Source organism: Scyliorhinus canicula, chromosome 11, assembly GCF_902713615.1.
Source record: "Scyliorhinus canicula chromosome 11, sScyCan1.1, whole genome shotgun sequence".
In the NCBI taxonomy this organism is placed as follows: Eukaryota; Metazoa; Chordata; class Chondrichthyes; order Carcharhiniformes; family Scyliorhinidae; genus Scyliorhinus; species Scyliorhinus canicula.
In genome coordinates, this window is record NC_052156.1 from 115,688,274 (window position 1) to 115,712,150 (window position 23,877).

The 23,877-nt window shown below is 40.5% G+C and overlaps 1 protein-coding gene across 18 annotated transcripts in view; it reads left to right on the forward strand.

Annotated features, from left to right (window-relative positions):
- Positions 1–23,877, forward strand: part of eps8a (epidermal growth factor receptor pathway substrate 8a) — a 200,908-nt gene that overhangs the window by 168,670 nt on the left and 8,361 nt on the right. For 15 of the 18 annotated variants that reach the window (XM_038811132.1, XM_038811140.1, XM_038811143.1 and 12 more), the window contains 7 exons: positions 6,544–6,677; positions 11,877–11,988; positions 12,529–12,675; positions 12,765–12,800; positions 15,080–15,103; positions 16,993–17,209; positions 20,849–21,026. In XM_038811132.1, coding sequence (XP_038667060.1) covers positions 6,544–6,677; positions 11,877–11,988; positions 12,529–12,675; positions 12,765–12,800; positions 15,080–15,103; positions 16,993–17,209; positions 20,849–21,026 — 848 coding nt within the window. The remainder of the gene's footprint in view (positions 1–6,543; positions 6,678–11,876; positions 11,989–12,528; positions 12,676–12,764; positions 12,801–15,079; positions 15,104–16,992; positions 17,210–20,848; positions 21,027–23,877) is intronic. The other 3 variants (XM_038811145.1, XM_038811137.1, XM_038811142.1) reach the window with 3 other exon arrangements.

Below are 23,877 nucleotides of genomic sequence, written 5' to 3' on the forward strand. Positions count from 1 at the left end.
ATAAGCTCTCAACATTGTCTTTAATGTCTGATGCCACCTTTCTAACGCTCCCTGCAATTCTGGATGGTACGCAGTTGATTTAAATTGTTTTATTCGTAAGCTATCCATAACTTCTTTGAGGAACCTTGAGGTAAAATTTGATCCATGATCCGATTATATTAATGTGGGTAGTCCATATCTAGTAAAGAATTTAAGTAGTTCCTCCACAATCTTTTTAACTGTAATATTACGTACTGGAATGGCCTCTGGAAACCTAGTAGACACATCCATTGTCGTCAAAAGATATTGATTCCCACTTTTTGTTTTAGGAAGCGGTCCTATGCAATCAATTAGGACCCTTGTAAAAGGTTCCTAAGATGCTGGAATTGGTATTAAGGACGCTGGTTTTATCACTGCTTGAGCTGTATGTTCAATGTGTGACATGATTGACAAAATTTAACTTCATCTTTATGTAGTCCAGGCCAATAAAAATGTTTTTGTATTTTAGCTTGAGTTTTCCATTTTCCCAAATGACCTCCCACTGGTACCTCGTGCGCAACTCTCAACACCTCCTTTCTATACCCTACCGGCAATACCACTTGATGAACGTCTGCCCACTTCATCCGCCTGCATATGTAACGGTCTCCATTTTCTCATCAAGACATCACTTTTATGGTAATAACACTCTGGTGTATACTCAGATTCCTCTTCCGTATATGCTTTCTGATACATTTGTTTATTTCTATATCTTTTTGTTGTAACTCCGCCAATTTTCCTGAACTAAAAATATCTGCCTCATCCTCCACCTCTTGTTCTTATCCAATCATCTGATCAAAAATCGTTTCTGATAATTGAACTTCAACTTCATCTTCACTCTTTGATTTCTCCTCTTGTCTCAAACTGTGACTTTGCGACCTTGTTGCTACACCATCCGGAAAAATCCCAGGATATTCGTCCATCAACACTTCAGTTGTCTGATTTTCCACTAACTTATCAACCACAGTAGGCATCACACCCACCTGCGATCCAGCTATATCATTACCCAAGATAAACTGTATTCCTGGACAAGATAGTTTCTTTATTACTCCTACTACCACTTCACCACTCTTCACTGGACTTTCCAACCTTACCTTACATAATGGAACACTACTCCTCTCACCCTGAATTCCACATATTACCACCTTTTCGGGCAATATTCTTCCCAAACTACTTAACTCCTCATCTCTTACCATTAAAGATTGACTAGCTCCCGAATCTCTTAAAATTGTGACAACTTTACCTGCTCCTCCTGATACACATGAGTAAACTTTACCCACACAAGTAAATTCTTTAAAGAGATCTGGCACCTTCTTATCAATCACCTCTTGATCAGGCTGTACAATCTTTTGCACGTCCTTCGCTTCACTTGGGCTTTCCTTTACCACTTTAACAAACCCCACTGTCTTATCCTCTTTTACCACATCAGCCTTCCCAGTGCTTTTCTTCAACCACCAACACTGTAACTTTACATGGCCTAGTTGATTGCAGTGAAAACATTTGATTTTTTTCATGTCTCTTCCACTCTCCTGGATTTCTTTCTTAATCTGAGGTGCACTCTCCTTATTATCTCCCATCAGATCACCTTTACCGTTCCCACTTGAGTATTTCTCATGTCCCCAGTTTCTATCCCTCACAGGCTGAAACCCTCTGCTCTTCCACATGAGTTCTCACTACATCAGGTATTGAATTTTTAAACTCCTCCAAAAGCATAATTTCTCCAAGAGCTTCATATGTTTGGTATATTTTCAAAGCCTGTATCCAACTATCAAAATTACTCTGTTTGAGCCTTTCAAACTCCATGCATGTTTGACCAAATTCTTTCCTTAAATTTCTAAACCTTTGTCTGTAAGCTTCAGGCACTACTTCATATGCATCTCAGATGGATTTTTTCACCTCCTCGTACGTCCCAGATACCTCCTCCGGCAGTGATGCAAACACTTCACTAGCTCTACCTACCAACTTTGTTTGAATCAGTAATACCCACATGTCCTGTGGCCATTTTCTTTGTTTAGCCATCTTCTCAAATGAAATGCAAAAGGCTTCCACCTCCTTCTCATCAAACCTTGACAATGCTTGGATATATTTAAATAGATCCCCACCAAGCCTTTGACTATGACGCTCTTTCTCACTATCCTCATCACTATCCTCCAACTGTACGTTTGCCTTTACGTCTGCCAATTTTAACTGACTGTTATGCTTCATAGCCATTTTCTGAAGTTCAAACTCTTTTTTTTCCTTTCCTCTCTCTCTTTCTTCTTCTCTCATTGCATATTCAAGCTGCTTTAATTCTTTTTCATGTTCAAGTTGCTTAATCTGCAACTGAATCTTTGCCATTTCTAATGAGTCAGACTGTATCTTGGGCAGCTTAAATGCTTAGCCACCACCATAATTACCTCATCTTTTTGCATTTTGTCAGGCAATGTTAACTGCAATGATTTTCCCAAATCTAACCGTCTGCTTTTAGTCAGTATCCGTAAGGTACTGCTTGTGACCGTCTCCACCCCCAAAAACTTCAGAGCCTCTGAAAGAGCCATTGTCCACAACTCACTCCCTACTTAAACTAAAATACCACACCTGAAAAGCAACCACAATATGCTCACCCCTCACTGTCTTTAAGTTCACTAAGCCAATCCAATAGATAGACTTGTATCCCCCTCGAGCCCCTAATTTGTTATGGGCCAGGGTTTAGAGAACCCCAAAGTGTATCATGGAGTTCACCTGACCCACAATTTTTAATAGATTGTGGTATGGCGAGCACACGGCCCACTCTACAGGTGTGGTACAGCAGAAATGGAAAAGTATTTTTTTAAAGCAAAACAAAGTTTATTCTATGAACTCAAGTTAACCTTTTTAAAACATACTGAACATCTTAGCAATCATCAATTCAAATACACCCCCCAAAGAATACAACACAAAGTAATCCTTGAGCTTTCCTTTTAACATCCATAAGACTTTTAAAAAACCTTTATCAGAAGCACCTCAGGTTTAACTTCACGACTGAGAACAGTTACCACGTTGAAATCAGCAAATGGACACTCATAAGCTTACAGAGATTCACACACATCCTGCTGTGATTTCAGCTTCTCCAAAACTAAAATGAAACCAAACCCACCCTGCAGCAAAAAGCCGAAAGTGAAAGTAAAATACTGACACAGCCCAGCTCCACCCACTCCCTGACATCACTGCAGTAATAAACACCCATTTCTTAAAGGTACTCTCACTACAGATAATTATATACCCATTTATAAACACCCATTTCTTCAGGGTACACTCACATGACAATTGAAAATACCATTGACCAAATGTGTCTACACTGGATCCCCTAGATTGGATAAGAACTGTTGTACAAGTGAAAGAATAATGTATATACTCTGCTGATTAAGTCTGCACTAGGAATGTTAACCTGTTACCTGTGTAAATAGAAATATCAGAATATTTGATCAGACCTTTCAACAATTGGTCGAAGAATAATAGTTTAATCATTGGTTTATAGAAACTTCACACATGTGCTTGACTGGTATAGTGATGAAGGGTTTGGTGATGGTAATTTGTTCACTAATAATATTCTTGCCTCTGAGTCATAATGTTCTAGATTCAGGCCCCAATCAAGAGCCTTTAACACACAATCCAGGCTGACACTTCAATGCAGAGGGACTCTGGCATTGTTGTGGGTGCTCTCTTTTGAATGAAGTGCTAAACCGAGGCCCCAAAGCACTATTCAACAAAGAACAATAGGGTTATCTCAATGGCCAATACTTAGCCCTTAACTAGCATATTAATCAGGTAATTTTTCACTCATTGCTGTTATTGGACATTGCCTTTCACAATTTGGCTGTCTTGCTTTCTACATTACAACAGTGACTGTAGACTTGAAAAGTACATCTTCATTTGTAAACCACTTTTGGAGGTCCTGGAGATGTGAAAAACACCATGAGCGGGACTCTCCGTTTCTGAGACTTAAGTGTTGGCGCCAATGCAGAATTTGTGGCCTTTTGCAACAGAAAACACTGGTGCCACACCTGGACCATTTCCACTAGTATTGAGGGGCTAGCACCTGAGCCATGTGGAACACAATCAATTTCAGTGAAAACCGTTGCAGGATTCACCGGGTCCGTGATTGACACTTGGGAGGCTGACAAGCTGCAGCCACATATAAACATTACAACAATCCCCACACACACTTATCCCAGCCAACAAGATGGCACTGGCTGCGCTGGAGCACACTCGTATAGCTGATGGGTTGGCTGGGTCAGATTGCACCCCGTGGGGTGCCCTGGGGGGGAGGCACCTATACGGCCCATGACACTACGTTCAAAGTGGGCTGTCAGCGGTGTGCGCAGCTGCATGGCTGCCTTGCCGGCTGCAGCAATGGTGTTCCGTGTCCATCCACCCTAACCAATAGCCCACCTCCTGGCCACCCCCCTCTACTAGCCCCGGCCCTGGCAGAAGCCCCTCCCCCCGGCAAGCAGCGCAACTGTCAGCAAACTATGGCGATGCTGGACATCTTCCCTTCCCCCTCTCTCCCTCAGCAGCCACCACGCCGGGTTCATGATTTTTAAAAGCACAAGTGAACGACACCGTCGGGAACTCAGCCCATCGGAGGTGACGAATCGGGGAGGCTCCGGAGAATACCGGGTCGGGCCCGCTAATGACATGTAAACTGTCTACTGTATGTGCGTTCCGGAACGCATTGATGCCGCTGTCGAGGTGATGGAGAATTGCGATTTGGCGTCAAATCGACGCATGCCACGATTTCGGCGTCAGAAACGATTCTCCGTCCAATCGCCTTTCAGACTTTCTGCATCACCCAGTAGAGAATCCCGCCCCATATATCTGCAAAATCTAAAATGTCTCTCGACATTTCGGGTGGCAGTCATCACAAACCTCAAGCCTTCAGGGAATACAAGACTAATTTGTACACGTTTTCAAAAGTTTGAACACCTTGTTGGGGCTTGTGAGCAATATTAGATACTGTTTGTTTCATTCTGGTTCTATTGTACTTATTCTAGTACAATTAGAAATCGTACTGCATGTATTTTGAGCGCTGCAGGTGTATAGTTGCTGAAATCATCAAAGTTGAAGAATGGATTTGACGTGCTTTTAATCCTTCAATTTACCTAAGACTTGAAGACTGTTTTGTGAAATATCCGTAATTGGAGAGCTGCATAGACTATGTTTTTATATATTAAGAAATTGTGCAGATTTTCCATGTGATACTGAACTATAAAAAATGATGCAACAGAATTCAGGCAAGCATTTTTAAGGTGTACTAATGATTAATAAATTATATAATATAAATGAGGATGGACAGGTAATTTACTTTAAAGTTTAGCATTGCTGCCTACGACGCTGAGGACCCGGGTTCGAATCCCGGCCGTGGGTCACTGTCCGTGTGGAGTTTGCACATTCTCCCCGTGTCTGCGTGGGTTTCACCCCCACAGCCCAAAAGATGTGCAGGATAGGTAGATTGGCCACTCTAAATTGCCCCTTAATTGGAAAAAATAAATTGGGTACTCTAAATTTTAAAAAAAATTTACTTTAAAGTTATAAATCTGGAAAGCGTGTAATGTGTTAACCGTTTATGAAATATATACTGTAACTGTTGTATTGTTAAAATAGTGAAACACTATATCGCCAGCAGGGGGTGCTGTTGCCTTTTAATCTGATTTATGCCAAAACTGAAGATTGGTCATTTTGAAAATCTAGACGAATCAACTTGCATGTTGAATTACTGAGCTGACGTTGAGGTTCAAAAACCTTTTTGAGTCAGTGTACACAAACTGTAAAACCGTACTGTAATATTTTCAAAATATGCCCCATAGTTACGTTATTGAAGGCCAATTATCTCATTTTATTTTTCACAAATGATCTTCTGAGATCTTGGACTAGTGAGTGAAAATGAGTTAGCACTTTCCATATCATCTGTAAAGAAATGACCTTTAGTTCTGTTAACCAGGGCAAGGATCAGTCTCAGTTTTGGGTTGCACCATATTGAACTCATTCCCGCAAAAGTTCAACCACCAGCTGCAATTTCAATTTTGTTTATGGGCTAACTTGAAGTAAAGAGCATCTTCACCTCGTGCAGCAGCCCTTGAAAATAATTTTCCCCAAAGAAACAGATATGCATTCAATTGTGGAGGCAGTGAAATGATTTTAAGGACTTGAGTCAATCTGAAATGAAATGAAATGAAAATCGCTTATTGTCACGAGTAGGCTTCAATGAAGTTACTGTGAAAAGCCCCTAGTCGCCACATTCCGGCGCCTGTCCGGGGAGGCTGGTACGGGAATTGAACCGTGCTGCTGGCCTGCTTGGTCTGCTTTAAAAGCCAGCGATTTAGCCTGGTGAGCTAAACCAGGTGAGCTAATCTGACTCAAAGTTGAAGATTTTACTGGCTTCCATTGTGAATTCTTCATTACCAAAGGTTGCATTCTGCTGCTTGGTTCTTAGTTATTGCGATTATCCGTTACTAGAGTTAAATCATTTCAATATCTGATTCCCGTGTTTCACTGCTTTCTGTCTTTCAGCAAGCCATTTCACAGGATCACCTTCCAGCTGACGGGTATGCATTCAGCAACTCTAACTACAAGAGGCGGTCTCTTCTGCAACAAGGGGCAGCTGATTCTTCCTTTAAGAGAAGTAGTAGCCGGCATGTAGCTAGGTAACAGTTGATAGAATATATGTATTATGCTGTGGAGAGTTGTCTTGACTTTGTTTTTGTTTTTTTAATCTGTATGCATGAGGATTTCTTGATCTTTTCTTTTCTGCCCATTTTCTTCAGAATCTTTAACTGCTCTGATTTAAAAACCTGATGCTTCCTATTGTACAGCTCGATGTATAACATCATTACACATTTGGACTTGAGGTGATGCTGTTATCAGTTATGCTGCTACATTAACCAGAACGCTTCCTTTAAAAGCACTAAACCCCTGTATGTTCCTATGAATTATGTTCCTGTGAATGATGCATTAAGCCTGCACCACTAATTTTTGATATTTTTATTTTCTGTTATATCAAAGATTAGATTTACGAGTGTAATCCTGCCTCAATTTTCCTCGCAAATCTTCGTTCAGTGTTAAATATACACTATGAAAGCAGTGCATGTTCCTCGCAATTTAAAAAAAATGCTTGATGCCAGCTTTCTGCTCATAAACTAAAAACAAACTTATTAACCAACAAAGAGCTATTATGTGCTCCTTTCAATCTCCAATCCTCTCCCCTGAGCTGCTCTCCCCCCCCTCCCTCCATGATGTATTTAAGCTGTATTGTTATTGCAACCGTACTCCCAATGCAAAATGGTTTTGCTTAGTACAGGTGTTGAAATTCATGTGAAAGCAACCTGAGATCTGAGCGAGGGGGGGGGGGGGGGGGGGGGGGGTCTCTGTCAGCTTTGTTTTCACATTAGGCTCTGCCTTAACACAACACTTGGTTATTTACATGACGCTTACTTAGATTCAGTACGAAGCTCAAATATCTTCTCATTGACATGAAGCTTGAATACTCTCGCCAATCACTGCTACTTTTAATGTCCGTAGAGTTCAGTTTATTTAAACAGGCTCATTGCAATATGGTTGGTTTGTTTTTGCTATCTTGGTTCCTGATTCGCCTGTTGTCTGAACAGGTTTTGAATTTAAACCTGTGAGGTGCAGCAAGTAGATATGTGGAAGTTGCAAGCTAGCAAAGGGTTTGAGACAGACAGCCGATTGTAATAGCAAGAATTGCAGAAAGTGGTTAATTTTTGTTGCCTTCTAAAAATTTCCCCAAATCTTTGAGGGAATCTTGATACAAGTTAAGAACTGAGGGGATGTTTAGGTTTTTAACGCAAGTTATGAGGGCATGTAATGTTACAAAATACATTTTCATCATCTGCACTGCATTTTTTGTGTTCATCAATCTTGTTCACTGTTTTTCCACCAAAGTTTGTGTTGACATTTTGAAGTCATGCAATATAATCACTTCTTTAAACTGTGGTATTTAGCCTATTACCAGGCAGTTGGTGTTTAGTAACTGAAGTACAGTTTTTCTACAACTTCCTTTGCAAATCATTATTTTTTGGATAAAATTGTACAGTTTTTCTACAACTTCCTTTGCAAACCAGTGGACTCATGTTGGGAAATAACCTGGGTTGCCAAGTTGGCACAGTGAGTATATACTTTTTGCTGTGCGGTCCTAAGCCGGTCAAGCGACATAGGGATATTTAACATGCTGGTGCCAGGAAGGTTTCAGGCTCTGTCAGCTTAAATTCCAACCTTCAAGAGTGGCAGCAGTGGATCACCTAGCTTCAGAAAAGCAGTCTACTCACCTTCCTGCATGCTGGCCTGCAAGTCTACAGTTGCTCTGAAAGTAAAGCAGTTTGTCATGCTGCAGAGATATCTGTGTAGCTGAAAACTTTGACAAAACTCTGGAACCTTCTGGCATTTCGTGCAGAAGACTTATTACCCTGGACACACATTGGCAGTCTTAGTAAATCAGATTGTTCCAGTAAAAACAATATCACAAAACTGTTAAAGGTAAGGGTAGGCCATCCAGCTTATCTTTCGATATGGATAAAGGTATTAAAGTTTCACAATATGACATGCAATTTAAAAAAATATCACAAAATTTGCCCCTCCAATATTTTATTCTATACGTTAGCCACTCTGCGTAAAATAGGGCCTTTTGGTATCATCGGTAATGTACCCATTACTAGTTTGAATCTGTGTTCTTGCAAGATAACTTGAAGTAATTTCCTGAATTTGCCTTTTCCTTAATATCTTGGTTATCTGCATTATACCCCTTCTCGGGGGCAACTTTTCAGGCTAATAGCCCAAGTTTAGCCAATCTTACATAGTCATTTGAATGAGGGATCAGCCTGTGGCTTGTCTCTGCATTGCTTCCAGTTCTTGAATCATAGAAGGAAACCGTTCAGCCAATGTGCCTGTGGTATCTCATTGGTAGAACTACTCAATTGATCCCCTGGTCTTTTACCATTGCGCTGTAAAGTGTTTTTCCATTTAACTATTTATCCATTCACTTTTGAATGCTGCAAGTGAATTTTCTTCCACCACCGTTTCAGGTAGTGCATTCCACATCACAACAACTCACTTTTCAAAGATCATATCACCATTGGTTATTTTTCTAGTCGCCTTAAATTGGTGTCCACTGGTCACCAACATATGTCACCGAAAAACTGTCCTCATTCTATCAATACATTAATAGTTTTGAAGAATGCTATTAAATCTCCTTTTAATTTTCTCTGCTCTAAGAAGTTCCTCAACCTTGGTATCAGCCTAATTATTTGTTCTCTACCCTCTCCGAGGTCTTGACATCCTTTCAAAAGTCTGCCTAAAATTGAACACCCCATCCCAGTTGAGGACTAAATCAGTGTTTTAGAAAGATTTAGTGGAACTAAGCTTGCTTGTGTAAGATATTTCTCTAACTATAAAGCCAGTGATCCTATATGCTTTTTAACCAGCCTTCTGAGTTTGTCCTGCCACTTCAAAACTTTGTATACGAACAACGACAGGTTTTTCTGTTTGCTGGAAAAAAATTATACCATTTAGTTCATGCGTTTTGGTACGAAGAATGAGGACGGGCAGTATCACTGCTCACTTTTCTAATTTAAATTTAATCTTCTGTGTCCTCCTAAAGTCTGCTGATATCGGCCTCGTTATTTCAATCTCGGTTTCAATTTTACCATTAAGTCTATTATGTAGTGCTTTGTCAAATGCCTTTGGAAAGTCCATATCACAACATCAACCACACTCCTCTCATCAGCTCTCTGCAGTAGTTCAAACAACTTGGTCAAGTTCGTCAAACACAATTTACCTTTAACAAATCTGTGCTGACTTTATTAGCACGTGCTTTTGTAAGTGCCAATAGATTTTGCCCCTCTCAAAGGTTTCCGCACCACGGACTTGGGCTGACTGGTTGGTAGTTGCCTAGTTTGTCCCATTCCTCTTTTGTTTTGAACAGGAGTGTAACATTTGCAGCCCTCTCGTGCATCTCTGTGACTAGATTTATATGCAGTACTGAAGGTATGGTCCAGTCAGAACTTGTGTTAAAATTTCCTCTGACGTGTGCTGCACACCCAAAGCAGTAGAATACAACATTCTGTCGGTTTTGTGATTACTGCTCTGCAAGTAGTTGGACATGGTGTGCCAGTGGAACAAGTGGATTAGGAACTTGGATTTCAGGATGTGCGAAAAGGAGCTACAACAAATGCTGCATGAGATTTATTTCAATTCAGGCTTGAGGTAAAACATCAGTGAGGTTCAATGACCATGCATTAAAGGCATTTTGTTTCAGTAATAAAGTCTTGAATTAAATTGCTTTATTCGAAGCATGTAATACTGTATCTTACTAACTGCTTGGCACACAGCGAATCAATTTTTGTTCTGGAGCTTTTTTTTTCTCGCGGTAGAATTATAAATTTAACCATTTGCATTTTCAGATCCTTCAGCTCACTTGTTTTGAATAACAGCTTGCTTTGTCTTTCCACCATACACAGTTAGCTTGTCATTTTATCTGCTCCATTTTCTAGCCTGAACTATATTCCCCTATGCTGCTGCTTAAGACTCTCCTGATTTATGCTGATTCTGTGTGCATTTCAGACAAAGTCAAAACTGCTTTCCATAGTACTTTGTAATTTAGTAGATGCATATTTAGCACAAAAAAAATGGGATTGATTTTAACTTCAATATTTTCATTTTTGTAGTGGGCCTGAATGCTTACAAATAATCTCTCTGGCAAACTAAACATTTGGAGCAGTGGCGCTGAATTTCTGTTGCACAGCTGGCACTTGGTTTGACAATCAGTTTCTTCCTTTATGTTCAAATACTTAATTTCAAAAACTTAATTTCAATTTAGAACCTGTACTGTTTGGAGTGTTCTCAAATTTAATTGGGTATACTTGCATGATTTTCCACAGATTCTTAATCTCAGAATTCTACATATTTATTCAACACCCCAAATGTGAATATATAAGCTTATTAATTATAGTTTGTAGCGGAGGTGCAGCTTGATATTTCCTCTCTTATTTTGCCATTTTTAAAAACCATTTCACATGACTCGCTTTAAATTTAAAGAGTCCTAAATGATTTTGGATTAATATCTTGCTTCATTGATTGTGAAATAGCTTTAACGCCTAGCATAGCAAGTTCTCTTATTGACCTTTTACGTGGAACTGGATTGTTAAATGTTTAATGGAACGCACTGGTTGGTCTGTGTGTTGCTGCATGCCATGTTCAGTAGTAGGTTTGTTGGGGTCAATATCCTGAAGGTATGACTATTGCTGTCGTAGATGGGGGTTAATTTAGAAATCAGAACATTACCGGTTTGTGGTAATCCATAACTTCTTTGAGCAACAAATGAGCTTTGAGGGACCAACTGGTCTTTTACTCATTTCACCCTCATCACAAATTAAGAGCTGGTATCTCATTTTTATGATGTGGTATCAAGGATGCAGTGGGTCTTGTTTGCCCAATTAACTCTTTGACAGAATGTTAACCACACTAAGGACAAATGAATAGTGTAATGTGAACTGAATGAACACATTTTGTGGTGCCTTCTGTACAGTTTACAAGTTTAGCATTGTCATATAATTTTACATTTCAGTAGTTATTTTTCCAGATGATTGACGCTTGAATATTTTACACTTGTCACAAAATGAAAGCACGATTTGAGTTGGATTAGATTCAACAGTATGTTCCTTACATCAGCTCTGCACGAGTTGTAACTCATGAACGATAACATTCACAATGTCTTTTCAGTAAAGTCATTTAATGCTCTATTGTTAATGGTACTTTTGTCCCTGTACTGTCATGATGACTAAACCCATATTTTCCAATTCGTGTAATATTTCTCATTTCATTTTTAAAAGAAATTATGAAGCTCACGTTAATGTGGAGCCTAAAAGAATTGCCAAATCGAAGTATGATTTTGTAGCAAGAAACAGCAATGAACTCTCTGTTATGAAAGATGACCTATTGGAGGTAAGACTAAACCCATGCACTGTATTTTTCAGCTTTTCTTGTTGAGGTTTGGATTTCAGGAAGATAGTATTTCATAATCATATTTATGCACACTTTGTTGTGGACAGACAATATCATTAGTGCTTTTATACTGGAGCATATTCTTCTGCTTAAAGCAATGAAATGGAAGATGGGTCCTTTAAGAATGAGTACCATGAAGCTGAATCTTCCTTGGCACGGCTTCACTTGCATTCTTCTCAGTAATTTTAACTCTTCAGCTACAAATGGAAAAAATCCACTCAACATTCCAAAGATGTGCAGGGTAGGTGGATTGGCCACGCTAAATTGCCCCTTAATTGGAAAAAAATTTAATTGGGTATTCTTAAAAAATTTTAAATCCACCTTGTGGTTTGCCACCGGGAGCTGTAAAGTTGAATGTGTGGGTCTAATGTGAGGCTTGTTTAATACTTTAAATATTAAACTGGAAATGCTTGAATTACACTGTTATCTTGGGGCAGGTTTTATGGAATATATTGATGTGATGATGTCACATTACTACAGATCATTGACGACAAGAAGCAATGGTGGAAAGTGAAAAACCAGAGTGGAATGTCAGGGTATGTGCCAAACAACATTTTGGATGTAATGAGAGACCCTCATGAGCCTGGTGAAGGAGTGCCTGAAGGCCTTTACAATCAGACCATTCAGGTAAATGACTATATCATGTAGCTTTATCTTGTACTTCCCAGCAGATCATATAATCCAGTTAACTTCATTTTTATTTACTGTCTCGGCAGCTATTGATGCCAAAGAAGGAATTTGAATTGTTCAAGGTAGGGCCATGATTTGCCCTATGAGTGGATTTTCCCAATCCCAAGCATTTTTTTTCTGGTCCTTAACAATCCGCCAACTAAAAGCATTCTATAGAAGCTTCCCAAGTTGCACTCTTAGATGTAACCTTTGGCCTGATTTCCTTAGCCAATGGGGTTTCAGTTTGTCTCCTTTGCCCGTTTATATTTAATTTTAATGGAGTAAATTGCTAGCAAAGGTAGTGAAACAAGCTAATATTCCAGAGTTCTATGGGATCCAAGGGTGGGCGAATATATTTTGTTCACTTTCCCTCATTCTAGGTTCCTGGTCATAGGATGCCATAGGAGAAGGAGGAAAACATTTGTAGATCAGATGTTGAGTGGCAGAGATTTGAACCTAGGACAAATCAAATTACCTATTTGACTGGGGCAGTGGTGATTGGTGTAAGTGGATGTAAAATGATGAGACCTGATGTGAAGAGGAAAAATATTTTTTCAACTGCAGCAGGAAGCCAGGCCAAGGGTGTTTGGGAGCCTAACTGGAAAAAAGCCACACTTAATTTTAGGCTACTTTTTCCCTTGCTCAGTTGTGTGCTGCTGTCATTGATGCAGTTTCAGTAATCTTGCACTGACAATGTATCGAATGACTGCTCAACAAAAAATATTGGTGTTGAGTATTTAAACTGCATTTGGAGTGACATCCCTTGTTAACTAACATGTTTAAATTTTTCTTGATTTAAAAAAAAAGTCCACGTGCATGATGTGCACCTTACTTGATGTGCTTTAAATTTCAATTTAACGTTCTTGGCTCAACAATCTTCAAAGCCCCTTTGAAGTGTATTCAAGCATAATATGATGAACTAGATTACCGCTTGTAACTTCCACAAAACAAAATCAGGTGCTCAAATGAGTTGCAAGAACCAATGACTATTTCTCCTCATGGAAAGTTTTTGGAAGTTATTTAGATCCAAAATGTTGGCTCTTTTGACTTTGGGCCATGTATAACACCGGTAATTGATTTAGAATGTACAAAGCAGTTTAGGTGGATAATGGCTCTTAAATTATAAATTTAAGGGCAAAGCAATTTAGGCACTTCAATCCATGGTGTAAATCTCAAATTTCTGACAGTGTGTGCGCGCCTACTGGTCTAGACAACTATTCCACCTATTATGGTCCCAGGTATTGTATCTATCATTTATTAATGGCTAGCAGACATTTCTGTAATCGGTTGAGCTCTAGTCTGATGTCATTGGTGAGAGGCCTGGACTGTAAAATATAGCTTTGGTTAACAACAGGGTTTCAAGTGGGAGAACCGGAGTTAATTAGTATGTTAAAAAGAATTGTCTTCTCTACTGCTTTCCCCGAGGGATAATAGAGCATTCATGCAAGACAAGTGCTGTAAGTACCATATTCTTAGAATCATAGAATCCCTGTGGTGCAGAAGGGGGCCATTCAGCTGACCGAGTCTGCAACGACCCTCTGAAAGACTACCCTACCCAGGCGGACTCCTCTGCCCTATCCCCATAACGCCACCTAACCTTTGGACACTAAGAGGCAATTTAGCATGGTCGATCCACTTCACCTGTACATCTTTGGGCTGTGGGAGGAAACTGGAGCAGCCGGAGGAAACCCACACCGACACGGGTAGATTGTGCAAATTCCACACAGACCGTCACCCAATTCCAGAGTTCAACCCTGGTCAACACTTATGAGGCAGCAGTGCCTGCCACCGTGCCGCCTACAATATTCTGTATTTTTCTTTTCACAAATACAGTAATATTGCCCTACTCGCCCCCTTGCCGATATGAGTAATTAACACATGAAAAAACTCAATTAAAGACTTAGTTAAATCCTTCTACGTTGGTAGTATAGTTTCACGACAGTGGGGTCGGTACTCACATTATGTAAGTGACCTGCAATGACTGACTGCTGCTGTGTACTGCTGAGCAGACATGTGCAGTTTGTCTCTAGATAAACATTTTAATGATATGACAATGTGGCAATTTAAGAACAGAATACACTTTCAGTTCTGACAACGCTATACATCTGTTCACACAGTGCACATGAATCTCCAGGTACCTTAGATACCTGCTTTCAAACTGGAGTTGCAGCTTGGTGTTGTCTTCATTTTCTGAGGATGGGTCGTTTGTGAGCAAACATGAAACATTTCTGTGTGAACTTTCCCCACCGTTACTGCCGGCATGTGAACCAGTCATTTCTCATTACTTTTGTTTCTGCATTTATCTTCATTTCATGCCTTTGTTTTGTTTTGATTCTCATTGGCTTCAATCATCTGCTGACAGCAATTACTCGGAGAACTATCTGAGGTACTTTGAATGTTTTGATTGTGCGCCTGAAATGCAAGAATGAGATTGTTCTGAAGCGTAAACCTCCAGTCTGTTTCAATATTTATGAATTTTTTAGCACATACGGTTGCATTTGAATTTTTTAACAGTTAAAATGTTTATGCTAAACCTTCCTGTCTGTGATTAACTTCATTTAATCATGACTACAGAAGTGTTTATATAATTGATACATGGCTAACTCACCTGTTGACCAACTGTTTTGCCCTTCCATTATTCTGTTTACTTAAAAATGGCCTGTAAAGCACATTATTAGGAATCTAGTTAAGGCAACAGTTTGTACAGAGTTCTGGTTTATTTTTTGTGATGTTGGGGACACTGGGTTCCAGTTCCAACCTGATGCACACAGAAAACAGAACAAAGTCTGTAAGGATTGAAGAATCTCGTAACTTCAGTAATATCTTGCAAAGTTGGTATGTGGTAATTAAACCTCTGCCCCAAGAAAGCAAGGTTGAATGAGATATGAAGAGGGAACTTCACAACACGGTTATTTTTTCAGTGCAGCAACTCATCTGCCAACAGTGAGCGGCACCCACGCCAAACAACATTGCTGGCCGCATATGGGGATTCTTCCTAACGTAACTAACCTAGAATCCAGAGATCTACACGGTGCCCCCCCCCTTCCGTCCCGTCCCCCCAAACTGCATTTTTCTGAGTGCCAGCAAATATTAAGTTAGGTTCAAATTACAAGCATCGTAGATTCATAGAATTTACTGTGCAGAAGGAGGGCATTCGGCCCATCGAGTCTGCACCGGCCCTTGGAAAGGGCACCCTAATTAAGCCCACACCTCAACCCTATCCCTGTAACACCACCTAACCTTTTTTGGACACCAAGGGAAATTTAGCATGGCCACTCCACCTAACCTGCACATTTTTGGACAGTGGGAGGAAACTTGAGCACCCGGAGGAAACCCAGGCAGACACTGGGAGAATGTGCAGCCTCCGCAGAGACAGTGACCCAGGTGGGAATCGAACTTGGGACCCTGGAGCTGTGAAGCAACGATTGTTCAAATTATGCAGCGATTTAATTAAACTCATGTGGAAAAAATGTATGTTAGCATTAAAATGTGTGTAACTGTGTACCTAGACATACAATGCTTGCTATGCATTCATTTAAGCAAGTTCTAAACTATCTCTATATCTAGAATGGCTCAGAAAAACAATGCAATACCAAAACAAAAAGTACGATGGTGTCCAGTTAAAACTCTGCTTGGGTTTAGTTCTAAGCGTCGGAAGTTTTGATTTTATTTCAACGTACTTTTTCCTCTTGCTACTCTTCCTTAAAGAGATTCCTTTAAATCCTACCTTTTTCAGCAAGCATTTGGCCATCTGTCCTAATGTATCCTTGTATGACTAGGTGGCAATATGTTTTTTGATATTGCCCCTGTGAAATGCTGTGGAACATACTACTGTGCTAAATGCTCCTTGATCCAGTATATCTATTGTTTCAAGCTGATGGCAAATAGTTCAGTTAAAGGGATTTGATTTAATTTTTACTGTTCAAGCATGTTGAAGCAAATTAGTAAATTACCCATGGTTTCTGTAGTAACGGGTGAATTAATTACGGGGTAAAGAAATACTGGAAAATTATAGGATTGGCTCACTGTTTTCCAGGTTAGTGTAGCGAACTAGACAAACTAACACTGCCCTTCATTATTTGAATTATATTTAGATGTACTAAATCTTATTTTTGGACCTCCAATTCAAGCTACCATGATGGTGATGGCTCATAGATTCTTTGTAGCCCTACAGTCCAAGAAGCTTTCCATTGCAGTTTTTTGAATTGAGGTATTTACTAAAGCTTTTTCAATTTTGGCACAAGTAATAATTTCAAACATGCTTCTCATCTGCAGAAACAGAAGATGGATTACATTGCGAGATGTTCTGTTCCAATACCACCTGCCCCTTCTCCCCCACCCGCACATATCTCAGCCTCCCCTACATCCTCATTTGCAGGTGGTGTAGTTAAAAGACCTTCCAGGAATGTCAGTCGTCAGAACAGTAGCAGTTCTATCGAGAGCACTTGTGCACAGAAGGATGTTCAGAGGGACGGACACACATTACTCAACCGTAAGTTGAGAGCAGCAACGTTCAGTTCCATCTTCATTATCTTGTCAAACAAATAATTCTCATCGTTAAGAAGTTTGAATGTGAATATTAAGAAAAATGGGATGGTTGTTAACCATTGTACCAGAACTCTGATACTGCCTGCTTGTCCATTAAGGTAGTGCACCATTAATCATTTGGTCACAGACCCTCAAACTTCAAATCAATCCATATTATTAAGGATTGCATTTCAAAGACATTTTCATTTATTGAAACATCAAATATAATTTCAAGATCAATCTCAAAAACGACACCAAGTTGAGATATAATAGAGCAGTAATTTTGTTCGTAGCCATTTAACGTTTCTTCCCATGTTACAGTTTAATTAGATTATTTTGTTAAGGGAACTTTGTGGTTGCAGTATAACTTACACTTTTTTGGTTGGCATGCTCAAGACAAAATGCTTATCATGTTTGATATTTAGAATTTAAGGTTAAAAGAAAGTAACTGGCATTTTAAGTATGTGGAGTCCAGGTTCCATGCAATTATTGTTAAATCAGACCTATGTTGTTTGTTGTTCCTTCATGGAATGTGTGTGTTGCTGACAAGGCCAGCACTATCATCCTTCCCTAATTGCCCATAAGTGAGTGGCTTGCTAGGCCATTTCAGAAGGTAGTTAAGAGTCAACCACGTTGCTGTCGGCCTGGGTATCATGTACAGGCCAGACCAGCTAAGGATGACATCGTGAATTAAATGCGCTTTTGCAGTTTTACTCTCATGATGATCGATGCTAGCTCTGCGTTCCAGAATTATTTATTGATTGAATTTAAATTCCCCAGCTGTAATGATGATGTTAAAGTTCTTGCCTATAAATCATTGTCCTATCCTTTCATATCCCCACGTTTTGACAGGTTGGCCGTGCTATGAGAAATCTTTCTCCACTGATTTCTATTCTTTGCTGTCTCTCCCATAGGGTGGCAGTCCATGTTCTGATATCCATCCATGCCATCTTGTGTCTTGTGCTCATTTTCCAGGTGCTTTGCCTTGCATTACCTCTCTGTCCAAACACTGTTCACATATGTCTAAAATATGTGAGCTTCCTTGATATCATTCCTCTTAACAACGGCTTTCTCGACCACCCACTCATTTGTCCACTTGACTTACTATGACACGTAACATCCATCTGAGTCCTTTTATTTCAAATGTGCTTCTTCTTGATATCCAGCTTTCACAGCCATACATTGTCACTGGCCACACAAGGGCTACGCCATTCTCTTTTAAGTGTGTTCACAATGCCATCACCCCTGTTAAGTCTAGCCCAAATTTCTTTGGTCGATTCTGTATCTTCCATGATGAGTGACTCAAGATATCGAATATTTGAACCTGTTCAAGCTGAAAGCCATTAATCAAATTCTGGATCATTATTTTGAAATTGAGCATCAAGTTCTTTTTGCTCTTTTGTACAGTAGAGGTGAAGATTCGGTCCACATTTTCCATTCACATTTTTCTTTAATTTCTCTGCATTTATGATTAACTGTACAGCCATTTATATTTGATGGATTTGTTCTGACAATTATAATTGGGAAACTTCAACTCCAGTTTTTGGTGCTTTTTTAAAAATGTTTCCTCTCCCGTTGCCTGCTTGGGTTTCACTCCCACAATCCAAAGATGTGCAGGGTAGGTGGATTGGCCATGCTAAATTGCTCCTTTATTGAATAAATAAATAAAATAAAAAATAGTTGCCTTTATTCTTTCATGGGGGTGTGGGGATGCCAGCATTTGTTGTCCATCCCTAATTGCCCTTGAACTGAGTAGCCTACTGGGTCATTTCAGAGGGCGGTTAGGAATTAATCGCGTTGCTGTGGATCTGGAGTCACATGTACCTCACACCAGGGTAAGGACAACAGATTTCCTTCCCTATAGGGCATTAGTGAACCAGATGGGTTTTATGACAATCAATGATTGTTTCATGATCACTGTTACTGAGACTAGCTTTCAATTTCAGATTCGTTAATTAAATTTAAATTCCATCAGTTGTTGTGGAATTTGAACTCTTGGCCCCAGAGCATTAGCCTGGGCCTCTGGATTACTAGTTTAGTGATATTTACCACTATACTATCATCTCCTCCAGCTGGGTACAGGTTGAGAAGATGTTTCCACTTGTGGAGGGTTCCAGACTAAGGATCAGTGAATCCAACAGAGGATTGAGGATAAACTTCTTTGCCCTGCAAGTGGTTAGAATGTGGAATTTTGGAGGCGAATAGCACTGATGCATTTAAGGAAAAACAAGATAAATACATGAGGGAGAAAGGAATAGAAGGATATGCTAGTGGGATTGGATGAATTAGTGTGGTAATGTTGCTCATTCTGGTGAGTGTGCTTAACACTCAATTGACTCTGTTTTATTCCTTAGCTCTAGAGTCGCCAGGTATCTTTATGATACCGCCACAAGGTTCAAGTTCAGATCAATGACTCAATACACCAGTTAGTAAGGTTCAAACAAACACATTTATTATTGCACAGTAAATCGATACTCATGCAACTAATACTAACGGACTAAACTATTCCTACCACTATAAGCCAATACTTATCTTCGATAAGGGAACACACTGGATCAGGGAACAATGGCCTCTTGTTCTGTCCTGAGACTGCAGGCTTCCCAGTTGGTACGGGTTAAGAGATCAGGAGTTTCTATTCTCGTAGCGTGCGTTGGTTGACACTTACTTGGTGGTGCAGCAATTGGCCAGGCCTCTCCTTCTCACGGTCAAGTTCTTCGAGAGCTGCTAAGGTGTTCTGCTGGGAGGGCCGGCTAAGAGAGAGAGCTGGACTTGGGAATCTGTCTTTTATAGCTCACAGGGGCTTCTTGCCCATCTGGGCAGACCCTATACCTGCTTGCAATCGATTGGACTTCATACCAATCGATTGGTTTGAATTTCCCCAATACTGGGGCTGTTTCTCGATCGTTGGGTGGCTCTTGGGGCTGTTTGTAACTTATTGTCCGGGACTCCTGCTGGCGCCTAAGAGTCTAGCTTGACCTTTGTTATTCTCGACTGTGTCCATTGTGCCTGGGAATCACCGGGAATCGCTCAATTAGTATGCAAACTTGTTAGTTTCAGTGCTGTCTGGTTTCTCTGCAGACAGAATACACAGAGAGATTCTGCAGCCTGCTTGTCTTTCTGACATTATCCAATTTTCCCTGCATGCATTTCAATTCTCCATTTTATGTCAGGCAGTGGCCAACTTCAGTGGCTACAGTAAGAAGGCATGTGCGGAGCATAGAAATATGAACCAAATGGGTGGAATAATATGATTCTATATAATGCCATATGTGTAACAAGACTACTCCACTACTGCTTTCTGACAACATACAAAATTGCACCTGCCTTCGGTGCTAAAAGAGCCAGTTCTTCAGGAGAGTGCTGAAAATCTCTCCAGTCCATTTACCTGTGCCCGACTAGTTATTGAAATTTCATTGTGGAAGGCAGATTGGCTGAAGTTAAATGTGCTTCAAAGCAATTATTTTAATTGTCATTGAAATCAAAGATATTTCATTCTGTTGCAGTTTTTTTTAAAGCTGGCATTTTGAAAAGTATTCAAAGCTGTATTGTTCCTAGAATGCTGGAGAACCTTATTTTAGTGTTTTCTGTGAAATTCTAATTATAGGACGGAAATCTCATATGGAAGAAGTTCAGGATGAGCTGGCGCAAAGACTTACAATTGGACGTGGTGCACAGAAAAAAATTCAAGTGTTACGAAGCAACAGTTCTACAGTTGGCATTTCCTATGATTCATCCCCAGAAGAAGTAGCAGAATGGTTACGGTCGAAGGGATTTAATGCTGTGTAAGTGCCTACCAGAATCCCAATATGAATGAAGTACAAAAATGACCCAACTCCATGAAACAAAACTGCTGAATTAAATTTGTCAGTGTAGTAAATGCTGCTGTATGTTAATTCTGATTTACATTTACGAATGGAGAAATGCCTATTGAGACAAATTAGATTGGTTGTGTAGCTCTACAGGCAGAGCAGGGGTGCCACAGGGATTAATGCTGGGCCTTCAAAAATTTATTCCAATGACTTGGTTGAAGGGAGTAAATACATATATTCTCGCTAAATTTCCCGATGACCTAAAGATAGGTAGGAAAGCAAGTGTGAAGAGGATATTTGTCGCTGGGTCAAAATCCTGAAACTCCCTTCTTAATAGCACTATGGGTATTCCTACAACACATGGACTGCAGCAGGTCAAGAAGGCAGCACACTGCCACCTTCTTTCGAGCAATTAGGGATCAACAATAAATGCTAGCCTAGCCAGCACTGCCCATGTCCCATGAACAAATTTTCAAAAAACTGGGTTAACTGAGTGAGCAAAAATTTGGCAGATGTGGTATAATGTGGGAAAGGTGAACTTATCCACATTGACAGGAAGGATAGAAAAGTAATATATGATTTAAATAGCGAGAGATTGCAAAACTCTGGTACAGAGGGATCTGGTGTCCTAGGACAAGAATCAGGAAAGGTTACTATGCAGATACAGCAAGTAATTAGAAAGATAAATAGGATGTTGTGTTTATCACAAGGGGACTGGAATGCCCAAGTGGGCTTTGCTAAAGTTGTATAGGGCATTGGTGAGACCACATCTAGAATACTGTGCACAGTTTAAGAAGGAATCTAAATGCGTTGGAAGCAATTCAGGGAAGGTTCACTCGACTGATTACTGGGATGGGGGGGGGGGGGGGGGGGGGGGGGGGGGTGGCTGTTATCTTAGAGGATAGGTTGGCCTGTGCCCATTGGAGTGTGGAAGAATAAGAAGTGATCTTATTGAAACATAAGATCCTGAGGGGACTTACCAGGATGAATGTTGAAAGAATTACATAGAATTACATAGAACATACGGGGCAGAAGGAGGCCAATCGGCCCATCGAGTCTGCACCAACCCCTTAAGCCCTCACTTCCACCTTATCCCCTTAACCCAATAACCCCATCTAATCTTTTTTTGGACACTTCTGGGCAATTTTAGCATGGCCAATCCACCTAACCTGCAAGTCTTTGGACTGTGGGAGGAAACCAGAGCACCCAGAGGAAACCCACGCAGACACGGGGAGAACGTGCAGATTCCGCACCGACAGTGACCCAGCGGGGAATCGAACCTGGGACCCTGGCGCTGTGAAGCCACAGTGCTAGCTGCTGGGCTGATCTAGTGGAAAAAGCTAAAACTAGCGGACACAGTTAAAAAAATCAGACGTCTCCCATTCAAGACGGAGATAAGAATTTTATTCTGTCTCAGCGTCGTGAATCTTTGAAATTCTCTTCCCCAGAGAGCGGAGGAAGAAGGGTCATTGAATATTTTTACGGCCAAAGTAGATAAATTCTTAACTAACAAGGGGGGGTCATAGGTTACGAGTGGGGGGAAGGTTGGCAGAATGTGGAATTGAGACAACAATCAGATCAACTATGATCTTATTGAATGGCGGAGCATGCTCGAGGGGACAACTGCTGCTCCGAATACATATGTTCTTCTGCATTTTAATGCAATGGCTATAAGAAAAGGGAAATCAAAAATATAAGTTGATCAACAGTAAAAGAGATGTCAGAGGAGTGATGGGGCTAATTTGGGACCAAAATGGAAATCTATTAGCGAAGGCTGAAGACATGGCTGCAATTGTAATTTTCTGTACTGATTCATCAGCTGATGGTGGATGGTACGTGATGATGAGCAGGGGGCTTCCTTGTCCATGTTTAACTTGAAGCCATGAGACTTCATGGGGTTCGAAGTTGATGTTGAGGACTCCCAGGGCAACTCCCTCCTGACTGTATACCACTGTGCCACCACCTCTGCTGGGTCTGTCCTGCCGGCCAGACAGGACGTACACAGGAATGGTGATAGTGTGTCTGGGACGTGAATGATTCAGTGAGTGTGACTATGTCAGGCTGTTGCTTGACAAGTTTGTGAAATAGCTTTCCCAATTTTGGTAGAGGCCCCCAGCTGTTAGTATGGAGGGCTTTGCAGTGTCGTCAGGGCTGGGTTTACCATTGTCGTTTCCAGTATCTAGGTCAATGCTGGGTGTTCTGTCCAGCGTTTTTTTTTTTCTTGACTTTGTAACGGTTTGATACAACTGAGTGGCTTGCTAGGCCATTTACAGTCAAGTGCATTGCAATGGATCTGGAGTCACACATAGAGCAGACCAGGTAAGGAGGGCAGATTTCCTTCCCAAAAGGAGGTTAGTGAACTGCCGGTAATACCGTTTCTCTCTCTCTCTTCATCTGGACCATTGTTCTAGTTGTTAGTGCTAGGAATGCTGTTTTTTTTAATATACATATTGACTTGGACTCGGGTACAGGGTGCAATTTGAAGATGACACAACTTCGAAATGTAGCAAGCAACATGGAAGACAGTTATAGAGTTCAGTAGGACACAACAGTGTAGTGGATGGGTGGGAATGGCAGAAAGTGAGAGATTATGCATTTTTCGAGGATTAAGGAGAAACAATACATGCTATATGTTACAATTTCATAGAGGGTGCAAGGAGAGTGACACAGATGGCGAGACAGATTAACAAAGCAGATGGAATCATGATGGGATCATGGACTTTTTAAGTAGAGGCATAAGAGTACAAAAGGAAAGATGTTATGTTAAACCTATAGAAAACAGTGGTTAGGCTCTAGTTGGAGCACACACACTCCCCTGGTCTTT